This window comes from Eumetopias jubatus, unplaced genomic scaffold (assembly GCF_037043125.1).
Source record: "Eumetopias jubatus isolate StellerSeaLion01/CBP00866 unplaced genomic scaffold, mEumJub1_p1.0 scaffold_5, whole genome shotgun sequence".
NCBI lineage: Eukaryota > Metazoa > Chordata > Mammalia > Carnivora > Otariidae > Eumetopias > Eumetopias jubatus.
In genome coordinates, this window is record NW_028274811.1 from 89,761,327 (window position 1) to 89,781,584 (window position 20,258).

Below are 20,258 nucleotides of genomic sequence, written 5' to 3' on the forward strand. Positions count from 1 at the left end.
CGCGGGGCCAGAGGGGGGGCCGCGGCAGGCGGCGCTCGGGCCGCAGCGGGACCGGGACCCCGGGCTGCAGCGGGAGCAACTCGCCGGCCGCCCGGTTGGGGTGGAGCCCAGCCGCGGCCCCAGGTAACTCCTGGCTCGACCCTGCGCCGTGCGCCCCAGGTGCGAGGCCAGCGAGGACGGAGCGATAGGGGGCGGCCGCGGGCTGACAGAGTAGCGCAGGGACTTACAGCGCGGCCTCTGCCTGCGTCTGCAGTGCCGAGCTCGCTCTCCCAGGACCCGGAGCCAGAGGTGCTCCGCTCATCAGTCCGCCGGCTAGGTTCGAGTATCCCAGTTCGGGGACACTTCCCCCCCCCCGGGGAACTACAAGTCCCAGAGTGGCCTGCACCCCGCACGTGACCCGACCCCCCCATCCCCCGAAGGGTTCCGGCTTCGGCCGGGGCCCTGCCTTCAGGGAACGGGAGCTGAAGAGGCGCAGCAGTCATTTGGCTTTGTAACGTCCGTCCCAAACATTTTACCAGCGCTCCTGGTGCCAGCCATTGGGGAGCCAGAGCTTCCCGAGCCCTGCCCCGGAGCGGCTGCGGGACCGGGGAACAGGCCACTGAACCCCAGCGCCGTCGCTACAGCTTTCAGGATGTCAGAACGCCGGGCGGTCCAGGGAGGGTCTGTGTCTTACCCAAGGTCACACAGCTTCCGTTGCCTAAGGATCTCTAAGCTCGAATCGAGCTGCTGTCGGGGGGTCAGGGCGGTGGTGTGGACAGGACGGGGATAGGAAGCTGGCCCTCAGTAGGAGAGAAACAAGATGGAGAGAAAATGGGGAATTCGGTTGGACTCATCCCCCGGGGTCTGCCGGGCGCCCGCCCTCCTGCAGCCCCCGGTTTTCATCTCTGGATGTGATAGTACCTGCTCCCACCTTTGCAGACCCTGGAAGTTACAGTGGCCAGAGCTACAGGGGGAACGGAGTCAGAAAGGGGAGCCCCTTCCAACACCGTTCCCACAAAGCTCACACATTCAGGTGCAGACCCAGACCCAGAAAGTTGCGCAGGCACCGCGAAAGATGCACACATAGTGAGAGCCACTGTTGACTCACTGAGGTAGGTACCCTCACCTCCGTTTTACACCTGGCCAAACTGAGCCGCAAAAAAGGTGGTGACTTCCTCAAGATCACAGAGCTAATAAGAGGCAGAGCCTGGTTCCAAGTCCAAGCCCAGACAGGCTGACTTCAGAGGCTCTGTATTTAAGCATCAGTGTGTGCCTGTCCTCAGTAGCTCTATAGGAGATGAATTTCAGTGGTGCACACTAAGTGCTCAGTAAATGTCATGTGTCAATACTGTTATGTCCTGATTTTACAGGTAAGAGTAAGGTGGAGAGAAGCCAAATAGCTGACCCAAGTCAGAACTAAAGTGCCCCTGACCTGAACCCCAGACCCATGAACACCTTAACAGACACCCTGCCCTACCCCCATGTGCACAAACACAGCCACTTTTTAGGGGAGCCAAAGCTTGCAGCTCAGATGTGAGGGTGGTGTGTTCAGGTGTGTTCTGAGCAGAGGACTTGGCAGGGAGCCCATCAGCCCTCCACGATGGGGTGTGAGGCTCTGGGCTCAGGTCTGCAATGCTCTGTGGTAGTAGCTGGGAGGTCCGCGTCCCACTCTGGTTCTGCCAGGCTGTGCTGTGTGTCCCTGGGTGATCCCTCAATCTCGTGTTCCACAAGCTCCACCTCGAGGGCTACTGAGCCCTGTATCTGGAGGAGAATTTGAGGGGTCTTAGAAGAAAGGAGCGGGGTGCTTTCTGACCCTGAGGGAGGAATGGAGCCAGCCAGCTGTCCCAGGTTCTTGGGTAGGGTAGGGTAGGGCAGGGAGGGCAGGGGCCCAGCAGGAATCCATGCCCCTCCCCCTTCCTGCCAAAGTGGAATCCCTCCCATCTGAAGAGGAGGCTTGGGGCTGGAAGCCGGAATGTAACATCCAGTGCTTTGCACTTGGAGGGGCTGGGATTTAAATCCTCTGCTGCTCATCCACCAGTCCTTGAGCCTCCATGGTCTCCTCTTGCCTTGGGATATCTGTGCTTTTGATTATTGAGCAACCCTTGGGGACTCTGTTTTGACATTTGTATCGCATGAACCAAACTTAATGTGAAATTAGAATGTGATCCCAGGTTTACCCCTTGATGGCTGAGTCATCCCCCCTCACCCATTTCCTCATCTGTAAAATCCTGGCACCCAGCTCTTAGGTCATTGGGCGGACCAGTGAGGCGATCAGGATGGGACTTGCTTAGACTGTGCAGGAGCCCCTAGAACCCTAATTTCTCCACAGAATCTCACTGCAGATGCTTGCATAAGAATAAGCCGCCCCCACCTGTGGCTTCTGGAAACCCACTGGGCCACACTTCCGGGATCTGAGGCAAGGGAGGCACTTCCTGAACCACTTTGCTCATCTATGAGATGAAAACAGAACCTGTCTTCCAGTGGCAGGGGTGGAGTAGGGTGGAGTGATGAGAGTGAGGCACACGGTAGGTGTGCAGGCCACAGCACCGCACTGGGGTTCCAAAGCAGAATACCTGCAGGTGAACCTGAGAGGGGGTTTCACAGGAAAGCCCAGACTTCTGTCTTCTCTGGAAAATCTGGTAAAATTGAGCCTCCTCCCCACTTGCTCCATAGTGATTCTGCTTGTGCCCAGGAAGGTTTTTCAGATCAGGAGGAGATGTGTTACTGGCCTCTGGCCCTGGGGGCACCCTGAGGGGCTGTGGATGTTTGCTGAGGGCCTCCCAGGGGAGTAAGCCAGAGCAGGGTGTTCCCAGCCCTGTAGCATCAGAGGTGTGAGTCAAACTCAGAGCCCCTTCCTTGGGCATCCACTACCCAGTGTGAGCCAGAGCCTACTGGGGCAGGGGAGCAGTCCCGCAGAGCCCATTTCCTGAGACAATGTGGTAAGGGCCCTGGCACGAGTTAAGGAAGCCAGAGCAGCTGACTGCAAAAGAGGGCTCAGGGAGGCTTCGCGGAGGCAGGAGGCAGTCTTGGACCTGAACCCCAAAGGCTGAGCAGGGTTTTGCCAGAGTTAAGGGGTGGTGAGGTCGTTTTAATTAGAGTCGGGACAGTCAGAGGTTCGGTGGCTTCAAAGTACGTGATTGAGGCTGAAGAATTGCATTCGGAGGGTGTGGGAATGGTAAGGCATTCCCACTGTGGCCTTGGGCAAGTCACTTCATTCCTTGAGCCTCAGATGCTCACCCATAAACTGAGGCCTTCCAGTGAAGGCTGGATGATAGTGCACTGAAAAATGCTGAATCCCCTTAGGCCAGCCGGGGGTTATGGAGTGAGACATGAAGCGAAGAGACTGTGACAGGGCTGTGTGCAAATTAGATGGTATGAAGTGAAGGCTGGGGTACGTCTAGCCCTGAGTTCAGAGATGGGGAGGTTCAGTACAAGCTGGAGACCCCAGAGCTTCCTGTAAGAGGTTAGATGGGAACAGAGCCCCGAAGGACAGAGAAGAGGACTAGATTGGTAGAAAGGAATAGAGAAGGCATCTCAGGCAGGCAGTCCAGCTAAGTGCAGACGGGAAGGTGGCAGGCAGGGAAGGCCAGTAGGTGCACCATCGTGGTTGTGGGAGGACTGGAGAGAGGTGAGTCTGAAAGGCTGGGGGACGGTGGTGAAGCCCAGCCCCAGAGGCAGGCAGCAGGGAACCATTGCATGTCCTGTCCCTACACAGGCAAGCAGGGAGTGGTCCTAATGGTAGCAGCTTCCAATGAGGGAAGGATTTTCTAATTCCTTTTACATAGTGGGAAAAATAAAAGGTCAGAAGGGACATAGAAGGGAGAGATGATGAAAAGGAGTTGGTTAGAGAACGGCATCACCTTGTACATCCCCATTCATTCTCATGCACACATAGTTTTAACCAATGGATAGAGTTGGGCGGGGACTGCATCATGAACTCGATCTCCTGTGCTTAGTTATCTGCAAAGTGCCCCTGCGTACCATCTTCAGTCATTGCATTGCTGGCTGCACATCTACCATGCAGTAACAGATTGTTGCTGGTCTAAACAAAACTTGATTAAGTATCTCTGTTCCCCAAACTTCCTTCTGGATTGTTTCCATTGGATACCTTTCCTGAAGGGGGATTTCTTACTTTAAGGAACAGAAGTTTTTATGCCTTAGAAGATTTAAAACGTACTCTTTCACAGTAATTTTTTAAAATTTCTTTAATTTTTTAAAAAGATTTTATTTGAGAGAGAGAACAAGCGAGGGACGTGGGGCTCAATCCCAGGACCCTGGGATCATGATGTGAGCCAAAGGCAGACGTTTAACTGACTGAGCCACCCAGGCGCCCCCACAGTAGTTTTTTTTTAGCATTTTCTGTAGGTTATATTGTATGGATTTTTTTCTCCTTTTTCTCTTTTATTATTTTTTTCACCGTGATAAGTGTACTCTTTAACCCCCATCCCCTATTTCACCCATTCCCCCACCCAGATTGTACAGGGTTTTGGGTTTGTTTGTTTGTTTTTTAAGATTTATTATTTGAGAGAGCGCAGAGGGGAGAGCAAATGAGAGTCTTAAGCAGACTCCATACTGAGCACGGAGTCTGAAGCAGGGCTCACTCTCACGACCCTGAGATCACGACCTGAGCTGAAACCAAGAATTGGAGGTTTAACCCACTGCGCCACCCAGGCACCCTGTATAGAGTTTTTTTTTAAAAGAACAAATGTACACAAGCATATACAATAAAAAGTCTATCCTCCTGATCCTATACTCTTCCAGTTCTCCCTGAGGACACTTGTTAGTTTTCTGTATATCCTTCCAGAAGTATTCTGTGCAGATACTGTATATACCCAATTTTCAGAAAAATGGATACATAGTTACACTCTGTTCAGCAAATTGCTTTCCATTTTTTTTTTTAAATTTGGGGTTATGAAGAACACCAAAGAAGCATAGAAAATGACACCACCACACCCCCAGTAGCCCTAAACACAGGTTTAACAAATGTTAACGTTTTGCACTGGCATCTTGTTTAGGGAGGTAGCCCTATGTTAGTGCAGCCCCATGCGGAGGAGTCCAGTTATTGATCATATGCACACATGATTCTTTTCAGCCTATGCCCAGCTCTTGGATATTTAGAGTGTTACTGATTTTTTTTCTTAAACAATCAATGTGGAGGTAATACCCCACTTTGTATAATGCTGCCCCGGTATGAAGGCAAAGGGAACGAAGCTCGGCTGTAGTTTCGGTTCAAATACCTGTTCAGCCACCCTTCATAGCTGTGTGACCTGGGGTGAGTGAGTGTCGCCCCTCTTGATCCTCTTGACCCATCTGTAAAATGCTGTAGTAATCCCTCCGCCTCATCGCTGCGGGGAGGAGTACAGTAGGAAACTGAAGATTTCTTTGGGCTTAGTTTCCCCAAAACCCTTAAGCAGGGAGCCCTCTATGGGGGAGACCAAGCTCTACTGGCCACGCGCCCGGAGCTACCAGAGCGCCAGACAACTGCAGCTCATGCTTCAAACTGTTCCCCGCCCCTTTCCCGGGCCACGCCGGGGGCGGGGCGGTTAAATGTCTGTGGCGTCAGCGCACGCAGGACCAATCCCCCTGCCCCGTAGGCGTTAGCTCGTTTGCATGGGTTACCCGCTATTGGTCCGTTGGGCAACCCAGGCCGTCCCAGCTTTTTAAAGCTACCGCGTAGTATAAACAAGGAGATGCAGGGCGGCCAGGCCATGATGTCATCGCGGCGCGGTAGCTCTTGGGGCTGACGTCATCTCCGGGGAGGTTGCCGACCCAAGGCTGTTAGAGCCTTCCTAACCCAGTTGGGCTGGCTTAAGAAGGCCGCTCCTGCCCCGTCGAAGGTCAGTCCCATTGCACTTCAGTGCCCCAGGCGGCGCCCCGTCCCCGAAGAGAAGACCATGACACAGTAAGTCCGGGCTGCGGCTCTCCTAGGGGGACCCATTTCTCTGGCAGGGAAACTGAGCCTCAGAGGCGCGAGTGGTTCGCGAGTTTGCATAGCAAGTTCGAGGTGCAGCCCGTTGGCCTTGCCCACCCCGGGGTCTCCCATCTTTAGCTCCGGCCATGTGGCCCCGCCCCTTGCTTGTGATGACGGCGGTCACTTTAAGTGCAAAGGTGGGGGCAAGAAGGAGGTTTTAAAGAAAATCTGCCTTCCAAGATGGCGTCCCATTAATCACGTGCCGAGTCGCGGTGAGTGATTGGCTCTCATAGTCCCCGCGGGGCGGAGCTCTTGGCGGGGCTGCCGCGGGCAGCAGCCGGCTACTGTTTGCCGGAATCTCCCGGCGCGCCCCCGCGAGGCCCCCTCCCGCCCGGCGCGCGACCCCGCCGCTTCGAATGTTGTGAATCAAATGTGGGGTTTGTTACATTCCGCTGCCGCCGCGGACAGTTCTTAAAGGGCCAGCCGCCTGCAGCTGCGCAAACCCGGCCGCGTCCTGCGCCGCCTCCCGCTCCCGGAGGGCCTGGGCTGAGAGAGGCAGCCGCGCGTGGGCCTCGCGAGGCGGACGCCGGCGGACCGACAACAAAGAGAGAGCCCCGGAAGGAGCTGGACTGCCCCCGGACCGGGGGGTGGGGAGCGGAGCACATTGTTCCGCAGGGCGGGGGCTCTTAAAGGGTCCAGGCAGCCCCCCTCCCTTCTGTCCAGCTTGGCTGTCCTAGATCGGGAACAAAGGAGCCAACGTGTGGCCTGGCGGCCGAAGGTGAGTAGGGGCTAGAGCCCCAACTCCCTATTTCCGCATCCCTAGAACTCCTGTCCCCCTCCCTTGGGACTGGGGGCTGTGCTCTAGCTGGCTCCTCAGGGGTTAATCGCGGGCGGTCCAGAGGGGGGACGGAGAGACCTCTAGAAGCGAGGAGGATTCCCCCCAACCCCCCAAGGCCAGGTTGAGTCTCCCTTCTCCGGGGGTTGAGTGCCGCGGTTGGAGAGGAAGGAGCCGCCCCCTCCCCCTGCCGCCGCCACTTCCTTTGTTGTTGCTTTTGTCTCACGCCGAGCACATGGTCCGGGATCCTCGGCTCTTAAAGTCACAGCGCTCTGGCCCCAACGCCGCAGTCTGGCCTCCCCACTCCCATGCCCTTCCGAGCGCGGCATTAATGAGTGAGGGGGGGACGTGGGGGTCTCCTCTCCGGGCGAGTGTCTGCACCTTGGCCCCCCATCCCCGGGGAGGGGTGGCAGAGGAAGCTCCCCAGAGCCCCGCAACCTGCGCCTGGCCCGCGTTGAGGAGGAGCCGGTCCCTCAGGAACACTGGTTTTCTCCCCCGCTAATGTGACCACCTGGTTTCTTGCGTCTTGTTTCTTCTGGCTTTATTTGGGCGTTCTAGGAAGGAGAGATTTCCACCCCCATTTCACAGCTGTGACAACTGAGGCACACAGAAGCGGAGAGATTTCCTTGACCAAGGTCACCTAGGGAACCTGGGCTAGCCGAGGACTCCTAGCTCCGAGGCTGACAGTCCTGCCCTCAACTACCTCCAGGCAGCACACGTTTGGAGAGCTCTGTTTGCCTACCAGCAGTAGTGGCCTAGCCTGCCCCATACGGGGGAGGGGGCTTCTCATCATGCCTGAATCTACTCAAGCTCTCAGGCAAATATTCCCCAGGGGCAAATGACTTGGCAGGGGTTCCCTAGACTTGGACTAGGATAGTTCTATGGGGCGCTGGAAGTAGGGAGTTGGCTGCCTTCTGGGGTGGATGCAAAGTGTGGTGCCTGCTTCTAGGCAAGATTGGATTTAGGGATGGGACCCTGCAGACCCATTTACCCAGACCTCATTGAAAGCACAGCACAGAGGACTCTGGAAAGGCAGAGAAATTGGGGGTGGTCACCTGGCCACCCTTGCAGTTTGACCTTGAGCAAGTTGATGCCTCCAACTCTGGGCTTCACTTGTTTCATTCACCACAGTAGGGTAAGTAGTGAGTGCCTAAAACAGAAAACTCTTGATCTCCTTTAGGGACTGAAATTAGTTGGGATTAGGTGGTAATTGGGGGCTACTGATGCTAATTAAAGAGTCAGGGGTTGGGGGAATCTGGGCCTAGGTGGCCAGCCAGGGAGAACTAGTTCAGTCTTTCTCTGGCTTTGTGGGCTAGAGCAAGTTACTTCCTTTCTCTGGGTCTCAATTTCCTCAACTGTGAAGTGGGTGTGTCCCCTCTGCACAACCTCTGTTCTTAGTAGGACTTCCAAGAACCAGGGGTCCCTCCCTTACCAGCTGGGGTTTTCCCCTAGGGAGGCATATTTCCCAGCTCTCTCTTGCAGAGCTTGAAGTGGCACCTGATTTCTGTTTGTGGAAGTCAGCCTCTCTTAATTTCTAATAGTGATCACTCACAGCTCCACTTGGCCAATCACCTCTGCCTTTGAGCAGCCCTTGCCAGTCCACTGGCAGGTGGTTATCTAGCTGTTCCATCTTAGAGGTGAAGAAGCTGAGGCTGAGCGGGGATAGTGATGCGCCCAATCCTCAGCCAAGACTCTGGCCAGAGTCGGGGTATCGTGTGTAAACTTTGGCACCATCATCTATAGCTGGAGGCCCTTTGGTCTGCTGGTTTGGTTTCTCAGCTCCTTGCCACTTCTTTTTCCTGAGGAATGGGTGTTTTTGAAGGAGCTGGCCAGAGCAGATTCCCATGTGCCTGGGCCTCTGTGGCATCCACGCCCCCCAGACTTTAGCACAAGAGGAGCCACTGAAGCCACTGGGTCGTGTCTCAGTGCACTCACAACTCTGGCTGACAGGCTCTGGACCTCACCTCTCTGGACCTCAGTGTCCTTACTTCTGAGGGCTGCTGTGAGGACTCAAGATGGCATGTGAGAAGTGTCATAGTTATTACTGTTAATGTTATTCATCAGCAGGACTGTGGGCTCCCAGGATCTCTGGGGTCAGTTAGAGCAGAGATGCCCAAACCTGGCTGTGCCATAGAAACTTTGGTAAAATGTCTAGATAACCTTGTTCCCCAACCCTCCAAAGATTCTGATCCAGAAGGTCTGGAGTGGCCTAGGAGTCTCTTGTTCCAGATATTTAGGGGTGTACTCTTGAGTCTCTGTTGGCCTTTGTTTGCCAGGCTGAATTGTCAGCAAGAATCAGGAAGGCTGTGGGTGTACATACGTGTGTAAGGACGTGCACTCGGTTCACACCGGGGCTTATAAACCTAGTCACCTACGGTGGGCAGGTAGAGCATGGGCATTGGGTGGCCTGGAGAGAAAGCTCGTGCTCTAGTGAGGGGGACCGAGCAGAAATGAGGGCCTATTGGGACGAGATTTTCTGCTTTTGTTTCCTCTCAGGAAAGACCAGATTTTTATGTAATCTCCCAGTTTTCAATCATGGGCACCAATTTCACTCCTGCCAGACTGTGTGATTGGCTCTCAAGTGTACATTTACCACATCAGTGCTGGCCACAAGCTGGTCACTGGGCTCTGCCCGCCCTTCTGCCAAGTGCCAGAGCCCAGGTTAGGCGGGCGAAATGTGAACTCCAGCTCTTGAAGTTCTGGCTGTGGCCATGGCGAGCTTCCCCTGCAGACTGGCTTTGAGAGTTAGGGCCCAGGCTTGTAAAGCCGAGCACAGAGGAGGTGTTCTTGCCACTGCTAGCAGGAAGGAACAAGGTGTTGAGGGTATGGTACACTGGCTCCCTAGCTGTGTCAGCAGGGAGGTAACACTGAAAGCTGGCTGTCAGAGATGCATAGGAGTTTTGTCAGATGGAGAAGGGGCGGACGGAGGAGGCCTCCCTGTGGCAGGAACAGCAAAGGGCTGGTCCTGTTTGGTGCACCCTTCAGCTCTGCAAGGCCTGGCGGGTTACAGAGTTTTCTCTGCCAGGGCTTCATCCCAACCTCTGGAGTTAATAAATGGTCCCCACAGCTTATCCCACCTGGACCCCCAGCTCCTACCGGAGGGAGGAGACCTGCCCCACCCCATTACCAGTCAGCTTCCTCCTGTAGGTTCTTGCTTCCCCTTTTTTCTCAGCAAGCCCCACTGCCACTTGGGGGCTGTGTTAAGCCCCCAGAGCAAGGGCCTGGCTGTATGCCAGACTTACTCACCCACCAGTGGCCGCTTCCTTCATTATCTCCTGCAAAGCGCTTGGGCAGGACCCCTTCTTGCTGGCAGCAGGGTGCAGTGAGAGGCTTGTGGCCAGCTTACCTCCCAGCTTTGACACTTGGGCAAGTCCCTTTCAATTTCTTTGAGCCTCAGTTTTCTATTCTATGAAATGGACCTTGAAGAGTAGATGAAGTCACATGTGGGTAGGCACTGTGGGAGCTGGTTATGGAAAGAAAGAAAACAAACTGACTTGAATTGGGAGCCCCTGAGGGCAGGAACTGGGTCAGAACCTCTTACCTGGCAGTAGTGGAAAGAGAAGGCCTGATTGGAATCCCCCCAGAGCCGACCCAATGGAAGGGAGGAAGCTGAAGTGCCCTCCCAGGAACCCCCAGCTTCCTGAAAGTTGAAGTTGTAGACCGCCACAACAGAACAGGGTGCCCTGGAGTCCCCATCCTGAGGGAGCCTTACTGGAGCCACGTGGCCTGGAAGCATGCTGGCCAGCCCTCCTAACTCACCACAACCCTGAAGGGGAACTTGATCCCATTTCATAGAGCAGGAAACTGAGACCTGGGTTCCCTGTTCCTGATCTGTCATCCCTGATCCCCAGTGCCCAAAAAGAAGGCCAGACCCAGAGTGTACACTGCACATGGAGTACAGGGATGTGGTGGACTGCTGAAGTTTAATTCTGTCTCCGCAATCCCTGATGGGGCAAGTGCCTCGACTTCTGTGTACCTCAGTTTCTTTATCTCTTTGCCTCATAGGGTTGTGAACCCTGGCCCAGCCCCTCCACCCCTCTGCCACCCCTGATGCGACCATGGGCTCTGGCAGTGACTAGGTGGCCACCCTCTGCCCCTGTGGGTCAGCGGCGATTCTCTGTAGGACCCGGCACTACCCCGGGCCAGCTCCGGGGAAGGTAGGAAGGAGTCTCCTAGTCCTACAGAGCCTAGAGTCCCTGGTACTAGGGCTGTCAGCTTGGGTTGGGGCATACGGACCAGGGGTGGCAGGGCATAGGGCCCTGAGCGGTCTTCCTTCCCTAGTGGGTAGTGACCTGGCTTCTCTCCATGCTCTCTGAATGAGTGGCTCACCTCAGTCCTACTGGGGCCTCCTCTCTGTGGTGCAGCCCCGGCCACGAGGGCCCCCTGGCCAGCCTGCCTGCCCAGGATGAGCGCTTACCCTCCCAGCAGCCACCACCCCGACCACCATACCTCCCTGTAGAGGAGCACCGAGCCTCGGCTCCTGCCGGCAGGAGCCCCCGAATGCTGCACCCAGCCTCCCAACAGAGCCCGTTCATGGTTGATCTCCACGAGCAGGTAGGCACAATACTCATCACCTGTTTCCCCACCCTGCTGGCCCCTTCCCACCAGCCTCTGGCAAGCCTGTCTGAGGACCAGAGGTAGCAGAACCCTGATTTCCCCTTAACTCTTTGCATGTTCAGTGAGGCATTATTAGTCCTGTTTTACAGGTTGGTAAATTGAGGCCCAGAGAAGGGAAGGGCCTTCCTTGGGACTACACAGTGGATGAGTGATAGAGTTGGAAGCCCCTCCCAGGTTCCCAGAGGGTTCTCTCTGCCCTCTAGGGCTTGGGACAGGGGTATAGGCAGGTGTGTACCTAGGTAGGCCCCAGCTAGAGAAGGGAAGGGAGGTGGCCCAGCAGGGCTTTCTCATTTGGGGGCAGCAGCATGGCTGTTTCCTCCCTACACTTCCCGGGTTTCTCTCTACCTACAGGTGCACCAGGGACCCGTCCCTCTGTCCTACACAGTCACCACAGTGACAACCCAAGGCTTCCCCTTGCCTACAAGCCAACACATCCCTGGCTGCAGTGCCCAGCAGCTCCCAGCATGCTCCGTGATGTTCAGCGGGCAGCACTACCCCCTTTGCTGCCTCCCACCCCCGGTGAGTGAGTGCCTCCACCTCCTGCCCCATCCCCACTTGAAAGCCCCAGACATAAGCCAGCAGCGGAAGCAAGCCGAGCTTATGACACCCATCCAGGCTATCAGAGCACCTACCCAGCTCCAGGCCTCAACCCTGCCCAGAAAAGGCATGTGCACATTCACAAATACTGAGAGGGCACCTCAGGGTTCAGGGACCTTCCTGCACCCCAGTGCCTGCCTTATGGTTTGGAATTGTAACTGTGGGCCTTAAAGAGTGTAGTGTCCTGCCTGGGTGGCCTGTGGCAGGGGTAGGAGGGGCCAGAGGGCTTCAGTGGGGACCTCTCGATGGATAGAATGGCCTCTGGCCCTTGGCACAGGCATAGGCCCAACCCAGAGCCTAGAAGAACATTCTACAGCCCCCCAACCCCTCCCTTTCTTGGCAGCTGATCCAGGCGTGTACCATGCAGCAGCTCCCTGTGCCCTATCAGGCCTACCCCCACCTCATCTCCAGTGATCACTACATCCTGCACCCCCCACCGCCAGCCCCACACCCCCAGCCCGCCCACATGGCACCTCTTGGGCAGTTTGTATCGCTGCAGGCCCAGCACCCGCGTATGGTGAGTCTGGGCAATGGGTTTGATGCTATAGGGGATGGCATGGGGGGCAGGGCTTCCCTCCTTACTGACTCTGGCTGGCCCACCCCCACTTCTTCCAGCCCCTACAGCGGCTTGACAATGATGTGGACCTGCGGGGGGACCAGCACCCCCTGGGGAGCTTCACCTACTCCACCTCTGCCCCAGGCCCAGCCCTGTCCCCATCTGTGCCCCTGCACTACCTGCCCCATGATCCACTGCACCAGGAGCTGTCTTTCGGTGTGGTAAGTACCGCCTCCAGCTAGACTCTAGGGTGATCAGGAAACAGGCCCGCTGGGCTGACCTGCACCTGGCACCCCTCTCGTAGCCATATTCCCACATGATGCCACGGAGACTGAGCACTCAGAGATACCGCCTGCAACAGCCGCTGCCCCCGCCACCCCCACCGCCACCCCCGCCACCGTATTACCCCAGCTTCCTGCCCTACTTCCTGTAAGTACCAGCACATCTGCCTCAGAGCCGTGGTGCTCTGGTCTCCTGGGACGTCCAGTTGTTGGACCCAAACAAAGCCCCATGGGGTGCTTGGGGCCTCTAAAGCCATCTGGCATCCCCACCAAACCACACACATTCTCAACATTCACCAGCTGGGTTCTTGGCCCTCTTACAATGTCCTGGGACAAACACTGGAGTCCCTGGTGTGAACGGTGCAGAGCTCTGGGCTTTGTTTCACAGAGGGAGTCGGGAGCAGCTCTGCACCCCCTACACCTACTGACCTTGACCCTGGGCCCCCCACACCTGTCTCCCCTCCATAGCTCGATGCTGCCAATGTCACCAACAGCAATGGGGCCCACCATCAGCCTGGATCTCGATGTGGATGACGTGGAGATGGAGAACTATGAGGTCCCGTGGAACACTGTCCTGGGAGGTGGGAGCTTGGGGGACCTCCGGTTCTGAGCATTAATGACCCTCCCCTCCTGCCTGGATACAGGCCCTCCTGAACCTGGCAGAGCGGCTAGGAGATGCCAAGCCCCGGGGCCTCACCAAAGCGGACATCGAGCAGCTCCCGTCATACCGCTTTAACCCCGACAGCCATCAGTCAGAGCAGACGCTGTGAGTACTGTGCCCCCATCTCCTGCCCCTCTGTGAGCACAAGGGGGCTGCAAGGGGACCCCTTCCTCCAGGGGGTTTCGTGCTATGCAATGAGCCTCCCCCTGCCATCACTGTGGAGATGACACTCTCTGCCTTCTCCCAGGTGTGTTGTCTGCTTCAGTGACTTCGAGGCACGGCAGCTGCTCCGAGTCCTCCCCTGCAACCACGAGTTCCACACCAAGTGTGTCGACAAGTGGTTAAAGGTAATGCAACCCAGGCCAGATTCCAGGTGTTCCATCATGTGCTGGGGGGGGGGGAGGTTGGACCTTGAAGGGTTTCCCTTCTTGTCATCATCTAGAAGTCCAGGCTCTGTTCGGGGGTCAAGTCCCAGAAGCAGAACAGACCCAGCTGGGGTGGGGGACAGGCAAGAGCGGAGCCTGATGTGTGGCTGCTCCCCTAGGCCAACCGGACGTGTCCCATTTGCCGGGCCGACGCCTCCGAGGTGCCCAGGGAGGCTGAGTGAGGCCCACAGCCGCCCAGGATAAACCCTGCCTGAAGCTCTGGAAGCTCGGGTTGGGGGAACCTGTGGAGGACGGGGAGGGAGTGGCCCAGGCCTGCCCCGTCATTCCCGCCTGCATCTCCAGAGCTGGTGCCAGGGTCAGCCCCGAGAGAAGCCCCTGCAATAAGCCCCTGCATTTGCCAAGCTCCAAAGACTCCTGCCCCGATCTTCCTGCCAGTCTGCCCACCATGGAGCTGCCTGAGTGTCCCTAACTCAGTCTCCCTCCTGTTTGCCCTCGAGTCTGTCTCCTTTTCCTGCCAGCCCTGGGAGCCAGGGGTCTATCCCCCCGAGCTCAGCTGGGGGAGATCCTCAGCCCCAGGATGGGCAAAGATGGCTTCGTCCTGGGTTGCCTGGTCTCTTGCACTGAAATGGTATGCCGTCTGACTGGGTGGCACTGACAGGCGTGCGGACAGAGGATGGCATGAGGCCATTTCCTGAGCCCCAGGCCTGGGTCCTCCTGCTTTGACCCCAGACAGACTCAGGCAGCCAGCCCTACCCAGGCTGCTGAGAGGGTTGGCTCCCTCAAGGACCCTCACCCCAGTCACAACATTCCAGCCCACCCCCAGGCTGGAAAGTATCAGGGCCAGCCTCCTGAGCAGATGGGAGACAGGCCCTGAGCTGGGGCGGCCTGTATCCTGAGGGGGCCTGGGCCATGCAGGGGAGAGAGACCTCCTGTGTTCCTGGTGGCTACCCCTTCCTGGCAGTGATGGCGGCCAGACACGCCCAATGTCCCCTCTCTGTTGTTTTGCATGAACGTGAGGAGCAGCAGTTTTTGTTATTCATTTGGCCCAAAACCACGTGTAGGATTTGGGGGTGTGGATTTTTAAATAATTTGTTTCCTTTTGTTTTAATGGGGGATATAGGGACCAACCAGGACCAAGTGCCCAGGGGGCCGGGAATGGTCTGGTGGTGCCGCCTGGTCTGCATGCATGTGTGCGGCTGGGGCTGGGCTGGGCGGCTGGCAGTCATGGGTGGGGTTGGGGGGTGGTCTGTGCTCAGCTGATAACTGCCATGCACTGTACTGCACACGTCCCCAGAGCCTACCGGGACCGTACGCTTTTCAGGGCATTTCTCCCTCCAGCCAGGGCCCGTCTCCCACCTGACTGGGTGAGTCTCCTCCAAGGACGTCCCAGGAGGACAGGGACCAGGGAGGGCGTGGACCCCACCTCCAGGGGCCCCCTCCCAGCCTGAGCCTTGCCCTCCAAGGTCTGGAGGAGGCCCCCTATAGGGTCTGGCTGAGCCCCCACCTTCTCTTTCCCTAGTCCCATTCCTTTCCTGTCCTACCCCCAGCTGGGGTTGCTGCCCTGAACGAACCGCGTGTGGGGCCGGCACATCCTAGCAGGCAGCCCCTGGCGCCTGCTGCCTCAGGGATGCTCCAACCACCCTCGTTCTCCCTGCAGCGGCCCTGGCTCCCTGCCTCCCCTCAGCCTGCCATGGGGCCCCATCAGCCTGGCCCCACCCCCATGGAGAACCCAAAGTCTTACTGTATATAACTCCAGGTGATGTTTCTATATTTATAGCAGTGTTGAAACCCCACGTGTTTTACACAGAGAACCACCCTCTCCAAACCCCCCCCTCCCCTTCCCACCCCGACAAAAGGTTTTCAGAATCCTTTAAGGTTCCTGGGGCAGGCGGAAACAGGCTCACGGACTGTGTGTCGGCTGCAGCAATGATTCCAACGAGCAGCTATGGGGGGGAAAACACAACACTTTAAAAAAATCATTAAAAAAAAAGATTTATAAAACAATTATTTAGGATGTTTGTGATTTGCCGACCTTGCTATAGATGCCATGTTACCAATGATTTCCTGTGGTGGGGGCTTGTCATTGTTTACTCTTTTATTTACCAACTTCTGGCCTAGGCATGACAGTGGGCACCATCCCCCAGCCCTGGCTGGGCCCAGCACCTGTGTTCTGTGTTAGAAAGGTTATATATATAGATCTATATATAGATCTATATAGATCTATATATATATACACACACACACACACACACACATATATATTTAATTACATATATATATATAAAATATATGTAATTTGGGGGGCCCTGTTCCTTGCACATTTTACAGTTACCTCATTTTTCCCATGTATGTATTTGAGAAAATGCTAATATATAGAGAAAAAAAAATGGTTCTTAAAGCTTAAATGTGTGGTTTTTTCCATTCCATTGGATTCACATTGGTTTGTAGCATTTAACATAACTAGTATGTTGTATTATATATATGTGTATACTGATTGAAATTTTTAACAGATTTGTACTTTTTTTAAAATGAAAGTTGCTAGTTCTGCTTGACCAAGTAGTGCAATCATTATTTTTTTTAATATTGTTGCTGATTTCAGAGGGATATTCACTAATAAATGTATGATGTATATCAAGTACTGCCCAAGCTGCCTTTGGCTACCTGTGTTCTTTTGGTGGGAAGTGGGGGTAATGTCAGTCTGAGAGTGGGTAGGGCATAGGGATGAGGTGGGCAGTAAAGATTGTTCTCTGCTGTGGCACCTTGGGGGTACCTCCTGATCAAGAGGGTCTGCCAAGCCAGGTTAGTGATGACATTCTGGGCCATCTGCTTCACACTCAAATTAGGCAGGATTCTGTTGGCAAGTGGCAGAATTCCATCACACTGGTTTTAGGAAAGCGTTACTTGTTGGTCTGTCATTTCAGTTCTGGAGGTAGATTCTGCCTCAGGCATGACTGGATTGGGCTTGGGCATGTTATAAACCAAGGTCTCCTTCATTTTACAACTTTGTTGTGAAGGAGCTGCTTCTGTGGTGGTTCTGGGTAGCTCTAGTTCAGTTTCTTCTAGTTTGGCATCATTCCATGGGAAAACCTTTTTTTTTTCCCTTGGAATTCTAATGGGATTCTGGGATGGAGTCTTGTTAGACCCAATTTGGATTGTGGGTACATCCCTGAGCCATTCACTACCATACCAGGTAGCTACACCAGCATGATTGGCCTGACTTGCATTACATACCCTCCCGCCCACAGGCTCTACTAAGACTACATGAACTTGAGTCCCTTATCCCCAGGCTCAGTGGGGACTAGGGGCCTGAGAACCACCCAAGGGACCAGGTTGGTGATGCGGTTACATTCCTCTTACCCATGATGGTATATGGTGCTGCAAGGATTATCCGCTGACTTGTTAGCATGTCAAAGTAACATGATCTGGAGCAGGAGCAGTGGGCTGGGGTCAGGAGACCCAGGACCTGGTGTCTGTGTGTTGCCACTATCTGTAGCCTTGGTCAGGTCACTTCTCTTTCAGCCTCTGGATCAACTACAAAATAAGAGACAGTTGAGTGGTTCTCTTGTGTTTCAGAGATAGTGCTATAGGAGCATAAGGGGGATTAAGAAGGGTTATGTGGTTAAACAAGTTTGGGAAATAACACTCTAAAGGTAATAGGAGCCTATGTTGCAGGGCTTCTCTGAGCCTTGGTTATGCTGATGTGTATTATAAGCCTCTAGGAATGGATACTGTGAGCAACACTTCCTATATTGGGCTTGTTTGGCTACATGTAGTGCTCAAATTGCATTCTCTGGGGCACACTGGGCAGTGCTGGACTAGACCAGTGATAGCAACGGAGTTCCCAGGGCCCTAGTCTGAAGTCTAGGGAAGTCTCTAAGCTTTTTTCAGCATTTAAAAAGACCTATGGGAAAGAAGACACGACTTTATCAATTGATGAAAAAAAAACTTGCCAAAATTGAACATTTATTCATGACAAAAACTCTCAGCAAGCTAGAAATAAGAGGGTAACTTCCTCAACTTGGTAAATAACATCTACAAAAAACCTGACAGCTAACATGTAATGGTGTGAAAGACTAGGTGCTTCACGCTTGAGATCAGGACGAGGCAAGGATATCCACTCTCACTATTCAATATCATACTGGAACTCCTAGCCAGCACAATACGATAAAGCAAGAAAAAGGAAATAAAATTAAACACACAGACTGAAAAGAAAATTGTCCCTATTTGTAAATTTGATAACTTATAAATTATCAAAATCTGATGGCGATTTTGGAAATCCCAAGGAATCTACAAAAAAAAAAAAACTTAGAACTAAATGAGTTCATCAGGTCACAGGTTACAAGATGAATATAAAAATTAATTGTATTCTATATAGTAGCAATGAACACATGAAAATCAAAATTTAAAACTATATAATCACTCTAAAGATGAAACATAAATCATTACAAGATTTGTGTGTTGAAAATCAAACACTGGATGAAAGAAATCAAAGACCTACATAAATGGAGAAACATGGTCATATTCTCAGATTAGAAGACTCAACAATAGGTAAAGATGTGATTTCTTCCCATATTGAACTACGGGTTTAATGCAATTCCTATCAAAATTCTGGCAGTTTTTTTTTTTTTTGAGATGACATTCTTCAAAATTTATATGAAAAGGCAAAGAAGTAGCTAACTTTGAAAAACAAGAATAAAGTGAGAAGACTCACCATACCTGATTTTTTTCATGCTTTATGATTCTATATTTTAAATGAAATGCTCCAATAGACCAAAAAAAAAATCTGTAATGACAGAAAGTAGCTTAGTGGTGCCCCAAGCCAGGAGGGGTGGAAATTGACTGCAAAGGGGTGTGGGGGAGCATTTTGGGTAATGGAAATGTTCTGTATCTTGACTGTGGTGGTAGGGGTTGCACATTTTTTTCTTTAAATTTTTTTATTGTTATGTTAATCACCATACATTAGATCATTAGTTTTTGATGTAGTGTTCCATGATTCATTGTTTGTGCATAACACCCAGTGCTCCACAACCATACCTCATTTTAAGAGTTGCTGTAGATCTGCATTAAGACAACATGGCAGAGAGACAGACAAGTAGATCAATGGAACAGAAGAAAGATCCCAGAAACAGACCTGCGCAAGTATGGCCCGCTAATTTTTGAGCATTCAATGAAGGATAGACCTTTCAATAAATAATGGAGGAGTTGGGCATCCATAAAAAAATTAAAAAGAACCTTAAGTCACAATACAAAAATGAACTCAAAATAGATCATAGATTTAAAGGTAAAACATAAAACTGGAAAACTTTGAGAAGAAAACAAGTGATAATCTTCACTCTGACCTAGAGCTAGGTGAAGAGATCTTAGACATGACACTGAAAGCAATCCATAAAAGAGAAAAAAGTGATAAATTGGACTTCACCAGAAACTGCTTAATTTGCAAGTCACATGTGAGAAATTACTCATATCAGATAAATAAAGAACTCTCAAAACTCAACAAAAGACAGTCCAATTAGAATATGGGCAAAAGACATGAACACATTAAGAGGGTATTTCATTTGTTCACCACCATAAGCTATTAGAGAAATGCGAATTCAACCACAATAAGATTATTACACACCTGTAAAAACAATGATGATAATAAATAGTGACAATACCAAATTCTGGTGAGGATGCAGAGGAATTGGACTTCTCAAACATTGCTGACAGGAATGTTAAATAGTACAGCCATTCTGGAATATAGTCTGGCAAGTGTCTTTTTAACATTTATTTTGATACAATCTATCATAAATAAGTCAGTAGAGGTTCCACTCTGCCACTGAAGCATCTGTGAAGAGCCCTGGACCATTCAACTAATGAGCGTCTAAAGGACGTCCCATCTTTTATCCCAGCCACCACACACCTTCCATGTTGTTCCTGTCCATTAATTGCTTCCAAATCCAGATGATCAAATAATTCTTCATCCCCTAAGTAAACTAAAAAGGTTGGTTCAGACATTCCAGGATCTGCACCCCTCTTAAATCCCAGGTGAATCATGAGAGGAACAAGGCTCTAGTGGGTGGCAAATTGGCCACCCTTGAAGAGCTGCTGCAGCCTCTGCTTGGCCTCTTTGCTCAGCTTCACCATGGCGACAGCCTGGCAGTTTCCTCTAAAACTAAACAGATACTTACTAAATGACCCAGCACTCCTGGGCATTTGTCCCAGAAAAATGAAAACATGTCCACACAAAAACACGTACACAAATGTTCATAGCTGCTTTATTCGTAATCACCCCAAACAGGGAACAACTTACATGTCCTTCAGTGAGCAAATGGTTAAATTGTGATCCATCCAGATCACGGAATACTACTTAGCAATAAAAAGGGACAAACTAGGGGATCCTGGCTGGGTCAGTTAGTGGAGTGTGAGACTCTTGATTCGAGGTCGTGAGTTCAAACC

The 20,258-nt window shown here is 52.8% G+C and overlaps 1 protein-coding gene and 1 pseudogene across 7 annotated transcripts; one reads left to right on the forward strand and one right to left on the reverse strand.

Moving 5' to 3' along the window:
- RNF44 (ring finger protein 44) lies at positions 1 to 15,827 on the forward strand. Of its 7 annotated transcripts, XM_088023466.1 has the most exons (12): positions 6,675 to 7,178; position 7,657; positions 10,731 to 10,882; positions 11,090 to 11,279; positions 11,694 to 11,861; positions 12,283 to 12,456; positions 12,555 to 12,716; positions 12,800 to 12,924; positions 13,245 to 13,332; positions 13,421 to 13,542; positions 13,685 to 13,784; positions 13,982 to 15,827. In XM_088023466.1, the coding sequence occupies exons 1-12, from the start codon at positions 6,961 to 6,963 to the stop codon at positions 14,042 to 14,044; spliced, it is 1,563 nt and encodes a 520-aa protein (XP_087879592.1). In that variant the 5' UTR covers positions 6,675 to 6,960; the 3' UTR covers positions 14,045 to 15,827. The 7 variants fall into 7 exon arrangements, with proteins under 7 accessions (XP_087879591.1, XP_027958429.1, XP_027958428.1 ...); XM_028102628.2 differs by lacking the exons at positions 6,675 to 7,178; position 7,657 and adding an exon at positions 56 to 123; XM_028102627.2 differs by lacking the exons at positions 6,675 to 7,178; position 7,657 and adding an exon at positions 4,195 to 5,881.
- Positions 15,828 to 17,392: 1,565 nt separating this feature from the next.
- On the reverse strand, positions 17,393 to 19,950 carry LOC148164383 (mitochondrial import receptor subunit TOM7 homolog pseudogene; annotated as a pseudogene).
- Between the last annotated feature and the right edge of the window lie 308 nt (positions 19,951 to 20,258).

Excerpts from the sequence above, each read along its gene's own strand:
- RNF44 (XM_088023466.1), top strand. The coding sequence starts at position 6,961 with ATGGTCCGGGATCCTCGGCTCTTAAAGTCACAGCGCTCTGGCCCCAAC. Across the intron at positions 13,543-13,684 it reads CATCAGTCAGAGCAGACGCT|GTGTGTTGTCTGCTTCAGTG; the intron begins GTGAGTACTGTG and ends GCCTTCTCCCAG. Across the intron at positions 13,785-13,981 it reads GTGTCGACAAGTGGTTAAAG|GCCAACCGGACGTGTCCCAT; the intron begins GTAATGCAACCC and ends CTGCTCCCCTAG.